Raw genomic sequence first — 19,047 nt, forward strand, 5'->3', positions numbered from 1 at the left:
CTGTGTCATTAGAACCAACACGTATGTATGTCCTGTCTATTCTCTTTACATACCTGGATTTTCAGGATTTCTAATTCACTCCTTTGGAGTTCCTGAAACAAGAAAGTAAGTTGTCCTTGAACATCACTGCCCGAAACAGCACAATGTGGTTCAAGCCACTGACGCTCAGCAGGCATAACGGGGAGCCTTGTTATCTTCATCCTTAAGGTAGTTTGTACATTTCCAACTGGAAAGGGAAGATACTGTGCCAGATGTCTTTCTTCACAACCCTCCTGGGACATAGCAGGTTGAAGATTAGAGAATTGTCCACATAGCCAAGAATTTTTAACAAGGTTCAATTTCCGACTTACCAAATATAAAGGATAAAGCTTTGAGATATGATGTTTTGTCTAACATGTAATTGTTATTTCTAAAGCCTCCAAAATTGTTGAAACTAGCCTTTAAACTGTGTTAACAGGAGAATGTCTCCTATGCTCATTTATAATGTTTTGAGCTTTGGCCACTAGATGGTGCTTTTAGAAAAAATAGAACATCTTTTTAAGTTTCAGGGAGAAACTGGGCTTACTGTGTGGGAATGAGCAGTTGAGCGCTCACCTCTTGTTGCTAAGCAATGCATCAGCATCATTTGCAGTTACAAGTTCACATCACGTAAGCCATAGGAGGCCTCTGTGTGTGGGACTGAGGGAAATTAGCAATATCTGCCATAGTTTGGGACAGATGGTGGCTAAGTATGTCTCGTACCAAAAAAAAAAAAAGTTTTGCAAATTAAAAATCCTAATACTCGTTCATTGTTTGGTCCTGCAAGATAACTTCGAATTGAGAATACTTGAAAATAGCCAACTCCCAAAAGCTTGCTGCTTTCATTTTGAGCTGGATCTGACCAATCATTAGGACAGAAAAGATGAAGTACAGGCTTTGTAGCACAGCTTGCATTAAGGAGTTAAAATGAAAGCTTTCCCTCACCATACTGATGAGTTTACAGACCTTCCTTTATTTACAGTGCGGTTACATCCCGATAAACTCATCGTAAGTTGAAAATATCCTTAAGTCGAAAATGCGTTTAATGCACCTAACCTACTGAACATCACAGCTTAGCCTAGTCTACCTCAGCTGTGCTCAGAACACTTACAGTAACCTTACAGTTGGGCAAAATCATTTAACACAAAGTCTGTTCTATAATAAAGTATTGAATATTCTATGGAATTTATTGAATACTGAATTGAAAAACAATGCTTCTAAGTGTATCCGTTGTTTACCCTTGTGATTGCATTGGCTGACTGGGAGCTGCAGCTCGCTGCCACTGCCCAGCGAAATGAGCATCCAAACTGCGTATTGCAAGCCCAGGAAAAGATCCAAATTCAGAAATACGGTTTCTGCTCAATGCATATCACTTTCACACTATCATAAAACCAAAAACTTGTGAGTCAAACCATCTTAAGTCAGGGACCATCTGCAGTGGGTTTTATGATGTAAGACCCATGTGTAGCACACAGACATAACTCTCCCTGGGCCATCTCTTGATTATTGAAAAGGTGTCATGAGAGGTAACCAAGAACGTCTTATCAGATAGAGAAATCTGAAGAGAGCACAAAACACTAGTGTTGAAGTTTCCAGGAGGCTGAACCTCTCCATTTCTCTTGACTCTTGAAGTACAACCTTCATAGCAGATCAGATGCCAAAACTGTTGACCTTATTGTGTTACACAACAGTAGGGCAGTGTAGAAAAGCATAGGCCCAGTAAACTGGTTTCTCATTCTCAGAAACAGCTTATTTTGTTAGCAAGAGAACACTCCAGAAAGAAGGGCAACCTTAAGAAAGAAACCACTGAAAAGCAATTGGGGGTGGAGGTGGGTTTTGCTTTTCAGAATACTCTCTCTCACAATTTAGCATAGAAAGGGCTTACCTTTTCTGTTTACCCCCAGAATTTGCTGTGTTTGAGGTATGCAGAGAGACATGCAATTCATAGTGCGTGGCTACATCCACAGTACCTAATGTAGGCCTGGTGCAGTATATAGAATAAAAAAAAAGAATTGGGGGGGTGTGTGTGGGAAAGATGGATGGATATAAATAAAGGGCAAGGAGAGCTAGAACTGCAACCCTTCAGTATTCTCAACGCACGGTGCAGAGAAGGCATGGTTAAGCAGAGTTCTTCGTGGAATGTTATTCTGCACCCTCCCCACCATACACAAGTTTTCTTTTTGACAGGGACCAACCTTGTGATAATAGCCTCTGCCTCCTCTGATCTAGGTGCCATGATTTTGAAAAGAAGTTTCCATAGTGGACTGAAATGCCATTCAACTCACAGCATGCAAATAACTGATTTGAGGCAGATGTGAAGTCTTCATCTGTACCTCCCACGATGTTCCACTAACAACCAAAAGATCTCACTTGTAAACAGCTACCTGTCAGAATAGGAAGGTTGGAAGGCGAGGTGAGCAGATACCGAGGCTCGCAATTAGTCTTTTTAGATTAACACATTCAACCTCTACACCAGCCCTGAGGGTGCCAGTTGTTTGCTAGAGATTGATCTGAAAGCCAGATGGTATCAGTCTCAAGGACTAAATACCATGGTCTTAAGGATTCAAGTACAAGGATCTTCAAAATGAGCCACATTGCCAACACTGTCAGTCTCCAGGGTGGAAAGATGACAGTCATCTGCAAAGCAAAAGGCTTTGCATAGAAATGTCATTTAAATACAGTGAAAATTATGTACTTACTTTTTCAGATATCCAGAACTTTTACCCATAAGCTGGGACAATGATAGGCAGAAAAATAACCAAAATAACTAAGAAGGACGTTTAGGTACAGTTGATGGGGAAAAGTATGGTCAAGCCTATTGGGAAGATGACCTAATTTTATCTGACCCAGCTCAGCACATACTAATTCAGATCAGGTCTCTCCTTTATACGTGTGCTGTGCCTATCTCAAGTAGACCATCTAGACTACACTCACTTTTCAGCAATAAGGCCGAGTCTGTATCTGAAGTCAAGTAAGGTTTTTGTTTTAAAGACTGTATGAAAAATAAAAAGCCTATCACCAATGGAAATAGGTTCAGATGGCTCAGTTCTCCCTGCTTTCCAACAATCTAGCTTGAGATAAACGAGTAGTTTTTATTATTCGTATCTCTTAGTTGGTCAGCCAAGAGAACTTGAGAACCTACCAGTTTTATCAACATTTGAGAAAAGGAACCACCTTAAGTAAAATGCCAAATCAATGGAGGATAGCTGTGTACTTGACCAGTGGTGTCTTATCCACTTTCCCTAGATAACTGAACAGAGGCCAACCTGCGTGTAATAGCCAGTTCCCTCGCCCCTCCCATTAAGATGATTACCATTACACTTCCTCCAACATGAAGATTAAAAAGGGAATAACAGAAATAGATTACACATTTCTCTACTTAAACAAACAAAAAAAATACTGCCTAATTTGCTTTTTAAATATTGCCAAAAATGTCTTTACAATCTGATGCAGAATTTACTTTTAAAATATGAGTGATAGGGTAAAGTTGATATTAAAATATTAAAAGGAGTTTAAAAATAAATCCAATTGTTGTACTTAGTAATCACAGTGGTTTCACACAACAGGATGTTCGTGTTTAACTTACAAACCTGACAGTATGTCATGCTGTAGCATCAGTTAAGGAGTTGATACCCACCATCCACGCGCAAACCAGCGGTCACATCATTAGCAAATTTCTGTCCTTACAGATTACACTGTAGTATGGAGGGGATGGCTCTTGACTCTTATATTTTAATCATTTAATGGCTCAGATGAACCTGATTTTGTTGCATTTAATAATAGTGTCTTTCTAAGTAAAGAAGGCCCCTTGCCAGCAAGCTCCTCCAATTGGTCTAAATAACCTCTTCCAAGAATCAAATGCTTCAAGAAGCAGGGACTGTTGCTTCATCATTTCACCTTTCAACAGAAGCATATGTTACCATTCTTAAATACAAGGGAACACTCTTAAGATCTTTACCAGATGCAATTCACGCCACCAATATCCACCTACTATGGGGCTAAAAAATGATGGAAATAAGCAGACTATTGACAAGTAATGAAATGAAAAGGTAACTTAAAATGCGTGTTCATGCCTTAAAATAGAAATGAATTTGAAAATTGTACCTTGACTACAAAAACTGCACCTAAGAGGTGGCTGCTAATAAAATAGCCTGTCACAAACGAGTCAGCATTAGAACTCACAGACTCAACTGGCAGAAGTGTGTGTGTTTGCATGTGGGTATATTTTAAGTGATTTCCAGATTTTTTTTTTTTTTTTTGCAGACACAGTGGAGTAAGCCACCTGATCAGAACCAACGTTAAGTCACTGTTGCTGTTGTCTGGGACAGGATATGTACTTGTCGGGGGTTTGTTTCCATGGTCCAGGACACAAAAACTGGACACAAGGTAAAGAAGAGCTTCGCAATAAATAAAAAGGCAGGGATGGGCCAGAAAGTTATTTTAAGGTACCTTTAAATATAAATTGAGTCCCAGAGGCAGAAAAGTCATCTACCTAACACTGGCACATTTTAAACATGATTAAGACTTGTAGGTCAAAATCCCAGTGACAGCACAGGGATTTTGTTGTTATATCTGAGATGAGGAGAGCATCTTAAACAGAATTCTGTGACTTAAAACTTCATTTAAATTTCCCCTTGAGCTTAAAATTGGCATAATTTTGATACCAAAACTAAGTTTGAATAACCAATACATAGAACAGAACTGGCTAAGTAGGAAAATTTTTTTTTTTCCAAAACAGAATCCCAAACCCCGAAAACTTAGATGAGGGGTGCAGGTAACAGAAAAAGAGTCAAATAAAACAACAATGGTTCCTGAATTTAAAGGAAGGATGCCCACTTCTCTCTCTCAAGAGGCAGACGGTCAGCTGAAAAATAAAAACATTGTATCAATAGAACACTCCAAATTAAAAAAATGCAGCCATCTTTGTTCATGCAATATCAAATGTTTAGAAAAAAAATCCCAAACTTCAAAACAACCCACAAAGCTAACAAAAGGAAGGAAAACTGTTGCCCCGATCTTATGACCTGATTGACGGTAGAGGGTCCTGATCGGGCTGTTCAGAATGTCACTCATGGGACAGAGGTCTGGAGTTAACATGAGATCAAGTCTGTGGACCCTCAGATTAGGGTCCATGCTGTCTTCAGTCCGTGAGTTCTTGTGTCAGCAGCTTCAAGAACATGACAGCTAAGCAAGAGGATCCCAACACAGGGCTACCTTGGGTTTTGGCCCAAGTTCTCTGTTTCACTCAATTTCCTTTTAAGTAGTAGTATTAGGTATTACTGTTTTTGGTGGTGATAAGTCACTTAAGTAACCACTATGGGCAGTGGTTTGTAAACAGACATTGACAAATACAAACAGCAGTGCAATATTTGACCCAGACTTTAAAAGAATAGGAGGCGATGGTGGAAATGAGGTAACTCTTCCCCAACACGTGTGAACAGACAGCTCCTGCTCTTCTAATGCTCTATGTCCATTAGGAGAGAGTAGGGCTTGTCAACAGGATGGTTACATAAAGAAGAAGCTACAGAAGAGAAAAAAGAAAGGTTCAGATTCAAATTTGATTCTTAAAAGGCTTAAAAAAAAAAAAGGAGCTTCTCTACAACAAACTGTGAAAGAACAGCAGTGTGTCAGTAAAGGGATGACTTCCTCAAGCCCAGCTGGGGGGGTGAGCTGCAGCACCAGCACCGGAGGCCGGGGAAGAAGAGGACGCCTCGGCTGGGGCAGTGGGGCGCTAGTCAGGGTGGAAGGGGATGGGAGTCAGGGAGAAAGGGTGGCAGAGACAGTAATATGACGTACAGGACATCACGTGGCAAGCATCTTGGAGGAGCTGGTGCTGCCCAGATGGTAGCATTTGAAGTCCAGACAAGGTAGGAAAACACGAGACTCTTTCATCCCTATTTCTTTTATCCAATATTATAAGCATGTGTACATTTGCATGTCAAACAGTCACTAAAAAGAACTCACAAAAGGGCACACAATGTTTGGGTAAAAATATATTTTCCCCCACTTTATGTCTTGGCACTAGTGATATATGCATAGATTACCTGTCCGCCACTCTCCTACCTTAACAGACACCAAATTACCAAGCAAGTTTGCTAAGTGATTACTTTCATACTTGAAAAAATGATATGCTTCACATTAATACAATTATTTTAGTTTTTTAAAAAAGACAAGTGTCTAACATGCAGTTTACATATATGACAATTCTGCATTAACACTGAAAGTAGATTACATAACAGTTTTAAAAACACATTGGTTATTTTCAAACAGCAAAATGACAATGATCTACAACTACAGTTTAAGGCATATCAGCATATTTTAAAATTAAGAAATAGACAAAGTTCTAATGCTGTTCACAGCTTAATCTTCAACTTATTTTAAAAATTCCCTTCATACCTACATACAATCTAGACTTTGTACGTCATCATTTCCCCTAAAGAGTCATCACACATGTATCCTGTCAATGGAACCGAGACTTCTGGAAGCTGAGACTTGACAACTTCAGACACTTGCAAATGGGAAAGCAAAGGGATCTGAATGGACAGTTTTGGTAGGACCACACAGAGACAGTATGACATGGGTTGGTAACAGCTGAAAAACCCGATTCAACAGTTTGTATATGAAACACTTATGGATATGTCAAGAAAGTGAGGAAACCGAGTCTTTGTGAGGTGCACAAGATATGAAGTGTTACTGCTGGTGAGATCACAAAGCAGAGGAGGAAGGTGAGTAACCTGTGCCCAGCATTTTGTTAAATGTTCCCCTGGTTGAGGTGACCTTTCTGGACAAAACCTTGACCAATTAATAAAGAGCCTTAAGTTGGGAAAACATAGTCTCTAAACTGCCAGTAAATTCTCCTAAGTGCTTTTCCATCACATCCTACCGCACTTAACAACTGTTATGGGCATCTAAAGTCCAGAAGAAGCAAAAAGATGGTCATTATGGTTGAACAAAAGATGTGGGGAGAGGCCAGCAAGAGCTCACCAAAAAAAAAAAAAAAAAAAAAAAAGGTGCTCCCTGCCAGTAGTTAGCACAAGGGAAAGACCATTAAACCAAGATCACCAAAAATTTAGCAATCATAAAGGGAGCCTAGCATAAAAAAAAATTTTCCTCTTGCTTTTTCTCTAGTGGAAGGTAGTAGTTTCTCATTCTAACTTTACTTACACAGTCAGAACCAAGGACCCTCTGGGAATTCCCTGGCAGTCCAGTGGTTAGGACTTCACGCTCTCACTGCCGAGGACACAGGTTCAGTCCCTGGTCAGGGAACTAATATCCCACAAGCCGCGCGGTGCAGTCAAAAAACAAAAAACACCAAACCAAAACAAAAAACCTAGAAAAAAAAATGAAACACTAAAAACCAAAAAAAAAAAAACCAAACCAAGGACCCTCTAATATCCAATGAACCCACAATGCTGTGTAGAACAGACTGGGGTTAGTAATTTCTGACTTGCACACGGATATCAAGGAAAAGTCAAATCTCTGTGTTTCTTGTAAAAAAAGATATAAATGTGAGCCATTTAAAATATATTTAGGTTTTTTGTTTGTTTGTTTTTTAAAAAAACAAAGACTCCTCAAACCAATACCTCCCTACCCCCCTCCAGGGAAAAAAAAATCCATCTATCCCATTTGTTTCTCTAATTTTAAAAAGTCAAAAAGGTCTCAAAGGTTTTTTACTGCCGTACTTACATGCAAAGGCGAAAGCACATCCAATTAGATTTGAGGGTATCATTTATTCCGTGCAGAGCCAAGGACTACTGTGAAAAAAGGCACAGATACAGAAAGAAGAGAGGGCAGCAATAACAAACCAAACAGGGCCAGGGAGCAGGGGCAGAAAAAAGTTCAGAAGCAATGCATTTTTTAAAAAAGCTTTTATATGTTTTCTTTGACTTTTTATTCCCTGACTCTCCACATGATTTATTTTTCTGTGAAAAATTTAATGGGAAAAGAAAAATCAATCCAGTCAATCAACAATCTTGGAATCAAAAAGTCAGCTGGATGCCTTTCGTGGCTAGGCTCACTTTAAAAAGGCTTTAGTGATGCACGTAAAATGAAAATTTTAAAGTGATGCATTTTTAGAATTTAGAAGTGTATTTCCTGTTACAAGGCATGAAAATGCTCACACAAGCAATGGCTGGAACAAGCATACAACACAAGTGTTCAAGCTTCTGTCTGGTGCACAGCATCTGAGCAAACTCGGCCCATGGTTAGAATCAGCATGCTGCCTGATAGCCAGCTTCAGACTAGAATCATTAAAAAAGCAAAAGCAAAAACAAAAACATTGGTCCAGTAGCTCCTAAGCCTGTCTTTATATCACTGTTGCTGCTTCTGGTTTGCAGTTTGTATCCCAGCTTAGTTTCGGCTTCCATGAAACTGATTTCTTACTTTGCCTAATTAAGCCTAAATCAGTTCATGGACGACCATTCCTTCTGTCCCATAATAGTGTGGTTGAGGATAAAGAGAAGGGAAAAAAGTCTTCATTGGAATCAATTAGAGACTTATTAAAAAAAAAAAAAAGTGTGTGTAAGTGTGTGTGTATTCTATCCTATTTGATTAATGTATGACTAGTGAAGGCCAAAAGGAAAATGCAGAGGTGAAGTATCAGGTTCGTGAGAAATGTTATTCTTTCAAGTAAGAAACAGGAGACTACGGAGTTAGAGAGAAAGCTGCGAGTATCTTGTTATTAGAGGGGGAAAAAAATCAAGGAAATGAAAGGATAAGCCTCAAAAAGGAAAAGTACAGAAAAGAAATTAGATATGCCCTTTTCCATACAAATTTGGCATGTAGTCTATGTCCTGCCATATGGTTAAGTCCTAACCCTTGTCAATGGGGCACTGGGGCCTTAAACGCAAAGAGCAGGTAGAGCTAGTCTTCGTGAAGGAAAAGGTGAGGAAATTCCTTCAAGACAAGTGGATTTGAAACACCAGCTGTTCTATTCCATCATGCCTTTACTGCAAATATCAAAAAGAGACTATGCAAGGAAACTGGATGTGAAGCTGAATTTCTGCTTTCTTGACTCGTGGGTTTATATTATGTTCCTTCCCACTTCTACCTTAAGTTGACAAGGCCCCCTCAAACTTGTGCTGCAGATGATACAGTTTATAACAGATTTTCTATTTTAAATGTTGCTGGAAAATTTCTCCTCATAATTATTGAAAACTGTTATTAGAAGCACTCGATACCCTGGAGTCAGTCATTAGGCCCTCCTCTCTCAGCCTACTGAGAGCAGATTTAGGTGTGTTTATGAAAAGACTGGATCTTGTAAGTAGTAGGCAGGTTGTGGAAAGCCCGTCATCCTTAGTAGAAGATCCTTCTACTAAACAAGGGTGTATGATCTGTGAGAGGGCCATGGTTGCCCTGATACAAGGGAACAGACTCATCATTTTCTTATTACAACCCCACTTGGCCAGGATTCGAGACACAGGGGTTCAGACACATTTTTAAAGCCATAAGAGGAGGCAGTCAGTCTGAACAGACCCACAACCCAGGCCAAATGATGTTGTTATAGTAATAAAAAAACTCCACGCAAGGGTAAAAGTCAGGTAAAGCTTACCCACCGTTCTGCCTACATACAAAGCTACCTTGGTTCAGGGCAGGTGTGGAAAAGAGACAGAGGGAGTTCAGGGCCTTTTGCGTCATGGAGACGAATAATCAAGGAGAGCAGGTTGTCATGGCTATTCAGGTTTATAGTCAGCTGCTGAGGCGGTGAAAAGTTTTCCTGTCAGACGTACATGTAGCAATTTAGCCTCCTTCCCTTGGTCCAAAGCAACATAAAAGTAACAGAACAGGCATGCTTCCTGCTGCCACTCTGAACAGGCATAAAAGGCAAATGATTTGCTTTCCAGAAACAAAGTCCGGCTGCACATAGCTTTTGCTGTTATCCCCTTTTTCTATCATTTTCCGCCACCAAACAACATTCAGCAAAATGAGTTAATAGTTATATGGTGTCTGGGAAAGGGAAAAAAATAAAAATAAAACAAAATAAAAGGACACAGATGGCAGAGATACAATATTACTGCAAAAGCAGGTGAATGCGGACCATCCTTGGCTTGCCAGGCTTTATGTGAAGCTTGCACTGCAAGTTAAAAAACAAAACAAAAAAGTTAGAAATAATAATAAATTAAAAGAAGGAAAATTAGGAGTGCCAGCACCAGCATTTGGTGATGGTGAATGCTCATGCAATGATTATGAAATTGACAGAAATTAAAACCAAAAATCTGAGTAAGCTATTCTACATGACAAGCAAAAGCAAAATTTTAATATTGAATTAAAGAACACGTGGTTAGTTTCCATTTGCAGGTAATTCAGAATTCATGAGTGACTTCTTGAAACCACTACATGTTCTAGTGAAAGGATTTGCTGTTTGACTTTCATCTTCTCAGATAACACAAAACCATTATCTATTAGATTTGGGTATCACATCGGTACTGAATATACAATAAATGTCTTTCAACAATTAACTTGGATGGAGGACATGCTATTAAGCTACTTGGGAGGGAAAAAAAAAAAAAAGGACAATCATTATATGGTTACAGCTAAAGCAATGCCTGGAGCCTTCCCCCTCCTAGGTATAAAGCAATGCCAAGTCCAAGATTCACATGTCTAATTTGAGGCAAGTCCAAAACATGCAACTTCATTCCTTAGGAAGAATCAAAATATTATTTTAAAAAAGAAAAGATGAGTGGATGATTGTGTAAACTATAGTTATCAGATGCCAGGTACCGTTTTAAAATGATAGATTTTTAAAACTTTGTTTTTGGAATGGATTCATCTTAACCAACAAACTGCTGGCTGGCAACTGTGCAAAGTTTTCAGAAAGGATGAACACTGAACAACTACCAAACAACTTACCCTCAGGCACTCCCACCACTGAGGTGTAGCCGCAAACAAGGAAAGTGACTTGGTGGCCAGAGATGGCAGGAAGCGGGGGTCCAGCTAATGGCAGTGCCAGGGTTAGTTCTACCTTGTCTGCAATCTTAGGAAATGTTATATACTCTCATGCCACTAACAGGTCAAGGAGAAGTACAAAGCCTTACCTACGTTAAAGAGGGAGCATGTCATTAGAATAGAAAAAAACGGAATTTAAAACTATTAGAAAAACGAAGTGAAGCTCTGAGGTGGAAGCATGGCAGGTGAATCAATACGCATCTCTTTTTAAACTCTCTCCCTGGAGCAGCTCCTAAGCGACAAGTGTGATGACTCCAGCCTCTCCTCCAGCTACACGAGGAGGAAAGAGCCTCGCATTTATTTTCCAAGTACTGTTCTGGTTACCCTGACAACTGTCTGTCTGTGGTCCTCTCTAACCAAAACTCTCCACTGGCAGCAAGGGAAGTGATTTTTTTTTTTAAAAACTTTGACACTTCAGGCCTCCAACTGGCAACTGCTTTCACTGTTCAAATGGGAAAGTGTGGAAAAGCTTAAGAACGTAGAAGTTACCGAAAAGTACGCGCCCTCGTCAGGCACAAAATCTGGTGACTACTGTTCACCAAATTAAGTCTAATTCCATTAATAATAGAATGTATAAATAAGGCTAAAATAGAATTCGCACACACTTCACATAAACGTGAAATGCATTATACACTGCTAAGGCCCAAGGCTGGGAAGAAAATAACCTAAAATGTTCTATAGGAAAAGGAAAACCTCCTTGCACGGAGAAGTCCGTTATTAGGTACTTTTTAAAGTGGAGGCACAATACTGGTCAGCTCTCGGAATTTTTATTGCTTAAAGGCACATCCAGTACACATGAAATATCCTTGGAACATTGCTGGTCTTCTATAAACATTTTAAGTTCTGAACCATGTACCTTTACGCACTTTAGTGCTTCTGGGTAAGAAAAACTCGACTTTGGGTTTCCTAAACCATGAGTCAGCAGCTTTTTCCTGTTTCATTCATGCCTATAGATGTGTACACACACACACACACACACACACACACACACACACACACACTCCACCTGTTTTTATCCTGGGTTAGTTTGGATCAACAAGGAATGATGCCAGATGGCTTTCGTTTTGTCTTCCCCGGAAGAGTCACTAATCTCTGAATCTGCATGGGGAACGTCACCATTAGTGACCGATGCCCTCCCAACATGTGTAGCTACAAAGTGCTTTCTTGAACTGCATTATAATCTAGGCAGTTGTTACTCTCAGAATTAATCCAGCATAACTAAATTTTCGGCCCCTGGAATCCTTTGACCACGTGGGTCTGTACCAACCCCATTTAACTCACAGCTCACCTATACCAACTACTTTCTATTGCTTAGAAAATCTGCTGGCTCCCCTGCTCTCTTCATACATTTCCTGCTGGCTCAAAGCTTGGAAAGTCAAGGTCTGCAAAGCAGAATTTCAAACTTTCTCTGTACGTCACTGTAGCAGTGCATTTTGGTTTCTACCACAGGAAGCGTAACAAGATTCCTCAGGGACAAGTCTGCACGTTCACTCAGATTAAGTGAACACCACTATCGAGCTCACTGCCCCGGGATAGGACTCGATTACTGTGCAGGCTCAGTCCTATCTGCCATATAGGTCTAAGAATGTAATTCCTTGCTTACTCCAGTACCAACATTTTTATTGTTTACTTAGTTGTCAGCCTTTGCCCTAGAACCTTAGCAATGGATGAAGAGCAGGAATCCTGAAACACGCCCTCAGAGGACCACACCTTAAACAGACAAAGCAGGGTGGCATCCATGGGCTCACCACCCAGCTAGCACTAAGGTTTTCTTCAAAGGTATCTTACTGACCACTGTGCTTACTGTCAAACCAATAGTAATTGTCATAAAATGGCACCCTCTGGTCTTTCAGGTGATTTGATGTAAAGCTTCAAATCACAGCAGAATTTCAAGGAAGGCCCACATCTCCCACTGGATTCAGGCCGCTGCTATTGGGGTATCGTAGGAAGCGACAACTCAAAAGCAGAATCTGACCCTTTGGCACATTAAATCAAGGCCATATTTAAAAAAAATTTTGTGCGGGTACAGAATTGGTGTAGAATTGGTGGAGGTGTCTTAACGGGCATTTTGATCCCATTTTCACAATAAAACGATTCATCGTCTTGTGGAATTTAGAGGGAAAACTAGTGGCCACTAGTAGTTCTTCCAGATCTTTCATTTTGGGAACAAGACTTTCAACGACTGGCTTCTTAAGCCTTACAACAGAGAATAGAAAAATAATTCTAACAATCGTAATTTTAGGATGCCCTTTATCAAGAGCCATGAGGATTGTCTCCAGAGAGTAGTGAAGAGAAATGCACTGTCTTCTCGAGAGTCCTAGTGTTGGTGCAGAAGATACTACTGGAGATGACAGGTTACTCCAGTCCTGATTGCTTGATCGTGTGGTCAAGTTTTATAAATTAGTGTCTGTGTACCCTTTAGAAATACTTTAAAAACCTTTGTCGTCTCCCCTGCACTGTAGAGAAAATTCTTGCTTTTATCTTTCTGGTAATAGACCAGTTTCCAGTCTGTAAATGGGAAAAGTAGAGACATGCAAGAGGAATAAATTGTTAGAGGGCCCCGCTGCATGGGGGTGACACCCGCTTACTTTTTCTTATCCTTGTCTTTCTTGGTTTGCTGGGCCCCAGACTGCTGGGCCTGGGACTGTAGCAACTGAGCTGCCGCCTTCTTCTTCTGGAAATTGTTCACCTCCTCCTCGAGTTCCTTCTTCTTGTCTTCCACTTTCTTCTTCTCTTCTTGGTGTGTCCGCTTTAGGAGGTCGAACTTCTCGTGGAGCTGGAGAGAAGAGGAGGAAGACAAGCTTGGTGGAGGGAATGGTACGTTTACTGGCGTAAGGCTACCTGGATCCGTTCAGAAGCAGAACGTGTGTGTGCCGCTGCCCGTGCTTCAGTTACACGACTGAGGTACCGTCTGGTGCTGAGCCAGGCCGAGGTGGTGAAAAGCACCCCTTGGAGCCCTACACACTGTTGAAACTTGGACCCCTTAGCACTAAGGGGAACCTCTGTGCACTTTTTCTGATAATAAAATACGTGTTCATTGTAAAAAGCATAAAGAAGAAAATAAAAATTATCCATGCTCCTAATAAGAAACTCACCCTAGTGGTAAGAAAAGTTCTTTACTTCTGGTCCTTTTTTGAAAAGTATAATCTATATTTACTTAGAGACTTACACAGTGACTACAGATATATGTACCCATACTATTCAAATAAGAAGAGTATGTGGAGAAATTTCGGGCACTTGACAAACTGAATTTAGAAAATTATCACAATGCAGAAACAAAAACTGGAAGGGGGCTTCCCTGGTGGCACAGTGGTTAAGAAGCCACCTGCCAATGCAGGGGACACGGGTTCGAGCCCTGGTCCAGAAAGATCCCACATGCCGCGGAGCAACTAAGCCCGTGCGCCACAACTACTGAGCCTGCGCTCTAGAGCCCATGAGCCACAACTACTGAGCCCGCACGCCTAGAGCCCGTGCGCCACAACTGAGCCTGCACTCTAGAGCCCGTGCTCCGCAACAAGAGAAGCCACTGCAAGGAGAAGCCCACACACCGCAACGAAGAGTAGCCCCTGCTAGCCACAACTAGAGAAAGCCCGCACACAGCAACGAAGACCCAACGCAGCCAAAAATAAATAAATAAATTTATATTAAAAAAAAACTGGGAGGGAGGGAGGGGAAAATCCTTACTATTTAGATAATTCTAGAATTTTTACCTAGCATTCAACTTGATACTTAAAGCCAACAGCAAATAAGGCTCAACTTTCCTTTCTCTGCAGCAAAACTAGGGTGAGTACTTAGCTATTTAAATAACCTCTAAGTTTCTTATTATCTACCATCAAAGGCAAACCTATTTCTTGCTCTCATTGGGGTGACTGTTACAGCAGAAATCCATGGGGCCTGATTCCAATTGATGTTTGCTCAGATAAACTCTTATAAATTGTAATGTGCCTCAGTTTATCTTTTTTTTTTTTTAAATTTCTGGCCACGCTGCACAGCATGTGGGATCTTAGTTCCCTGATCAGGGATTGAACGCGTGCCCCCTTGCAGTGGAAGTGTGGATTCTTAACCACTGGACCACCAGGGAAGTCCCTCAGTTTATCTCTTAACAGGGTAAAATGAGTAATATTCATTGAGCTATATATCAGCTAAAGAATTAATTGGGTCATTTTAAAATCTGAAGAGAATTGACTTTTTAATTCTGAACTCTGCTAAAACTGTATCTTATTATAATGAAAATATTACTTAAAATGAGATCAAATTACTACTCATCATAATGTAAAATAATCTGTACATCTGAAATACTCATTGTTATTTCATTTTATAATATTCTATGCACACGTTTAGCCGTGTATTTAGGGTATTACATATTACAAGAAACAAATATAAGTAAAAAGGATGCATTTACATTTAATCAAGTGACCTTAAAAGTTTCCACACTTCATTAATCTAATGGCAACTAAATTAAGTTCTTGGTTTAATTTAAATAATGGGTACCTTATAATGAAATATACATTCATCTGTGCAGTTTTAGGCAGATTTTGTGTGCTTAAAATATTTTAAAGTGATAATTTGTGTGTCTCTGTGCTTAATTATTAGAAACAACTTTGTTCCATATCAAAAGTGATACACCGGGCTTCCCTGGTGGCGTAGTGGTTGAGAGTCCGCCTGCCGACGCAGGGGACACGGGTTCGTGCCCAGGTCTGGGAGGATCCCACATGCCGCGGAGCGGCTGGGCCCGTGAGCCATGGCCACTGAGCCTGCGCATCCCGAGCCTGTGCTCTGCAACGGGAGAGGCCACAGCAGTGAGAGACCCGTGTACCGCAAAAAAAAAAAAAAAAAGTGATACACCAAAAACTATACTTTGTGTTTCAAGAAACTTCTCAAAATAAAACTTAAATAATCAATAAACACTTCTTTAGAAATAAAAAAGGAATCCAAGGTAACCTCTAGGATGCAGCTACCCTGGGCTGGGCACGGGGAACTAGAGTCAGCGGGACACTGGAGCCAGGGGTGTGCATCCCAGAGGGAAGTCAGAGCACAGACATGGCGGACGGAGCCCGTCCCCCATCAGACAGGGGCGAAGGGCCCTCCACTGTTTAGCTCACTGAGTTGACTGGTAGACTGAGACAATAATGGTCCCAGAATTGCAAATCTTATGTTTCGTCACTTGTAAATTGATGAAATACGGAGTTTCAAGGAATGTGGGATCAGGTCTGGAAACCTAAGTTCTAGCTTTAGTCTTGGCTTTGCTACTAACTAGGTATGTGACTGCATAAATAACTTAAGCTTTACGACACTCAGTGTTACCATCTGTGAAATGGGGATAAGACTGGCTGCCCTGCTCTTCGTACCAGGTTAGTTAGGCCCCTCGTGTGACAGAACATATGTAGCAAGTACTTAAAGCAGCACGAAGGCCTGTCTTGTCTGTATCTCCCCCGGATGCAAGGACAGGTGGCTTACCTCTTTCTCTGCCTCCTTAAGTTCAGCTTCTTTCTCCTTCACTCTCATGACAAACATCTGTCTCATTTCTTCTTCTTTCTTCTGAAGTTCTCCCAGAAATTCATTCCTTTTTGCTTCGTATGTCTCCTGAAGACTATTCAAAAGCCACAAACCAAGGACAGTGTCATGGAGTTGCATGATAAGAAATTTCAGTCCAGACAATTCCTACCCAGCCACTTCCTCAAAATAAATAAGGCTGCCAACTCACCAGGTTCAAGGACACACAAAATGGCATCATCTTTCTTTTTAGTTATGTGGCGATCAGAAAGACAAGCACATCAGGAACCAGAGATGCGGCCGTAAGTACAGTGTAGCACTAATGGGATGTCTCTTACTGGCCAAGCTGTATGCTACAGGCATTCACACAGGGGAAGCCTGGGCTGGCCAGAATCTCCCAGTTCAGTACCACGTAGATAAAGAAGACGTGATTTAGAATTTTAGAAGATGGAGGGGGTGTAGAGAGAGAAATGCATCGGCACTGGAGCCAGACAGATCCACCAGGGTTGGTTTGGGGTTCACAGCAATTTACTGACTGATCTTCGGAAGGGCACGGCCTCTCAGCCTCAGTGTTCTCTGAATATAGTGCCTTCCGGGGCCCATGATTTCGGGAGGTAAATGTGGGCAGAGCGAGTAAAGCATTTGAGACAACATCGGTGCTTAATAAATGTTACCCCCGCACTCGTCTTCCTCCAGCCCCCAATTTAGAAAACAGACTCAGTGAACCATCTAAAGAGACAATAGTGTATCTCAAGGTATTACAGAAAATTGCTGCTCTTCAAGTGGTATTAACAATTGTAAATAGAGCAGGGAGGAGTTTGATTTTTATTTTAAACCTTATCCTCCCCCTGACTGTCTACAGAACTTGGGGCCCAATATTTTAAAGCAAAGGCCATCACTCAGTTTTACCTCCAAGTCAGAAGAGCTATATTTACAGAAAAATCACCTTTGGTAACACAACTTAGAAAAAAAACAGACACCCACACCCACACTTACACAAACAGAGATACATTTGCCGGTAATTGCTATCTCTCTCTCTCCCTTGCAGTTTCCCTAGAACAAGGGTTGTTACAGTTACACAAGTCTGCAGCAGGATTATCCACTTTTACCCAGGGACCAAATTCATCCAAAGTGCTGATTCCAAAATGAAGAGCGCCTGTGGGTGAGCCCAGGCTCCATGAAGAGCCACCCCAGCATTCACACTTGTCCATGTAGAAGGAGAAGGACATTCAGGTGGTGGAGGGGCGTGTGCATGTGGATATACGTTTATACAGAGCAGCATACTTACAAAATGCATTAATTAGGATTGTTTATACTTCTATGATCAATGCTCTTATTGGTTGCTGAACAATCAGTTCTCCTGCCCTCAAGAGTGTCAACACTGCCTGGGTAATGGACAATCACGAGTTTGGAGTTTCTGGAGGTATATTTGGCTTTCACATTATCTTAGGAGACAAAAGCAAGTTTGGCCGACATTAGTGTTGGCTAATATTAATAGCAATATTTGGACTTGAAATTTAAGCTATAGAGAAATGCACGGATAATGAAACTATAAAATAATTCATGAGTTTGATTTTGCTTGTTAGCTTCTAATAAACTCTTTATCACTATCATTTGTGTCAGAATGGCCAAAGGCAGAAGATGACTTGTCCCTGCTATGAAATTTTTGGGGAACCCAGTTTTTGTTGATTTTAAGATAATGAATCCATCTTCCTCTTCTTTCTTAACAAGCAGTGGAACACCTAGTAGAGAAACACTACCAAGAAACATGACCCAAAGTGTGTTCCAGAGATCGCTAGTTTCAAGAAATCTTCAAAAGTGGGGTTCCCAAGCCAAAAGAACAAAAGGAAAATGCAATGTGTGACCTCCCTTTAGGAGAGCCACAGCGCACGGTGGCTCCCAAGACCTGCAGCACGTCAGGGTCGCCTGGGCGTGTTTTACTGGACTTTTCTGAGCACAGTTTCCTAACTCCACTCCTGGAGATGCTGACGCAGGATGTCAGGCGAAGGCAAAAGTAATCTGTATTTTTAAAACGCTTCCAGGTGACTTGATGTAACTAGTCTGCCAACCACTGCTTGTCTTAAGTGCTCTGAAAAGTCCCTCAATTAAAAAAAAAAAAAAAAACCTGTTTAAGTTGATTCACTTAGAACCAAATTTGTTTAACTGTGGAAACTTCTGTTAAGTGACCCACAGAGAGAAGGTCCTTTGGGTAATGCTACTGGAATTCTGAGACCCCTCAGCGTGACTCGACCTGATCCAGTCCCAACCACAACCTAGCTTAGGCTCCAGTTTCTGGAGATCCATTTTCAAACTATGGGTCATGACCCAATCAAGGGTTTTAACCAGTATGTTAAAAGAAAACGTTTAGAGAACAGGATAGAAGAAACCAGAATGCAGTGCAAACTCTAAGAGCAGGTATCGCTTCACGATATGTGTATATTGGATCACGATGTAGAACACATGTGATAGTGAAGGTTGCAGCCCAAAGCTGGAAAGCGCATGTTCTAGAGAAAGGTTAAGGAGCAATGTTGCCACCAGATGCCAGATGGCCTCAACACATGCTGCTTATTAGATGGCTGCATCCGGGGATAG

At 41.0% G+C, this 19,047-nt stretch overlaps 1 protein-coding gene across 7 annotated transcripts in view; it reads right to left on the minus strand.

The window, feature by feature from the left end:
- Positions 1 to 4,612: 4,612 nt before the first annotated feature.
- Positions 4,613 to 19,047, minus strand: part of SEPTIN11 (septin 11) — a 90,174-nt gene continuing 75,739 nt past the window's right edge. The window contains exons 8-11 of one of the 7 annotated variants that reach the window (XR_014296617.1): positions 16,420 to 16,552; positions 13,551 to 13,738; positions 7,183 to 7,772; positions 4,613 to 5,539 (exon numbers count right to left, since the gene is read on the minus strand). Coding sequence is in view for 5 of the 7 variants with exons in the window: in XM_082652785.1 (XP_082508911.1) it covers positions 7,748 to 7,772; positions 13,551 to 13,738; positions 16,420 to 16,552 (346 nt within the window). In the remaining 2 variants the exon portion in view is untranslated. Of the gene's footprint in view, positions 5,540 to 5,813; positions 10,091 to 13,550; positions 13,739 to 16,419; positions 16,553 to 19,047 lie in introns of those variants that run through there. The other 6 variants (XR_014296618.1, XM_082652785.1, XM_082652788.1 and 3 more) reach the window with 6 other exon arrangements.

Source organism: Grampus griseus (assembly GCF_964374135.1).
Source record: "Grampus griseus genome assembly, chromosome: 4".
In the NCBI taxonomy this organism is placed as follows: domain Eukaryota; kingdom Metazoa; phylum Chordata; class Mammalia; order Artiodactyla; family Delphinidae; genus Grampus; species Grampus griseus.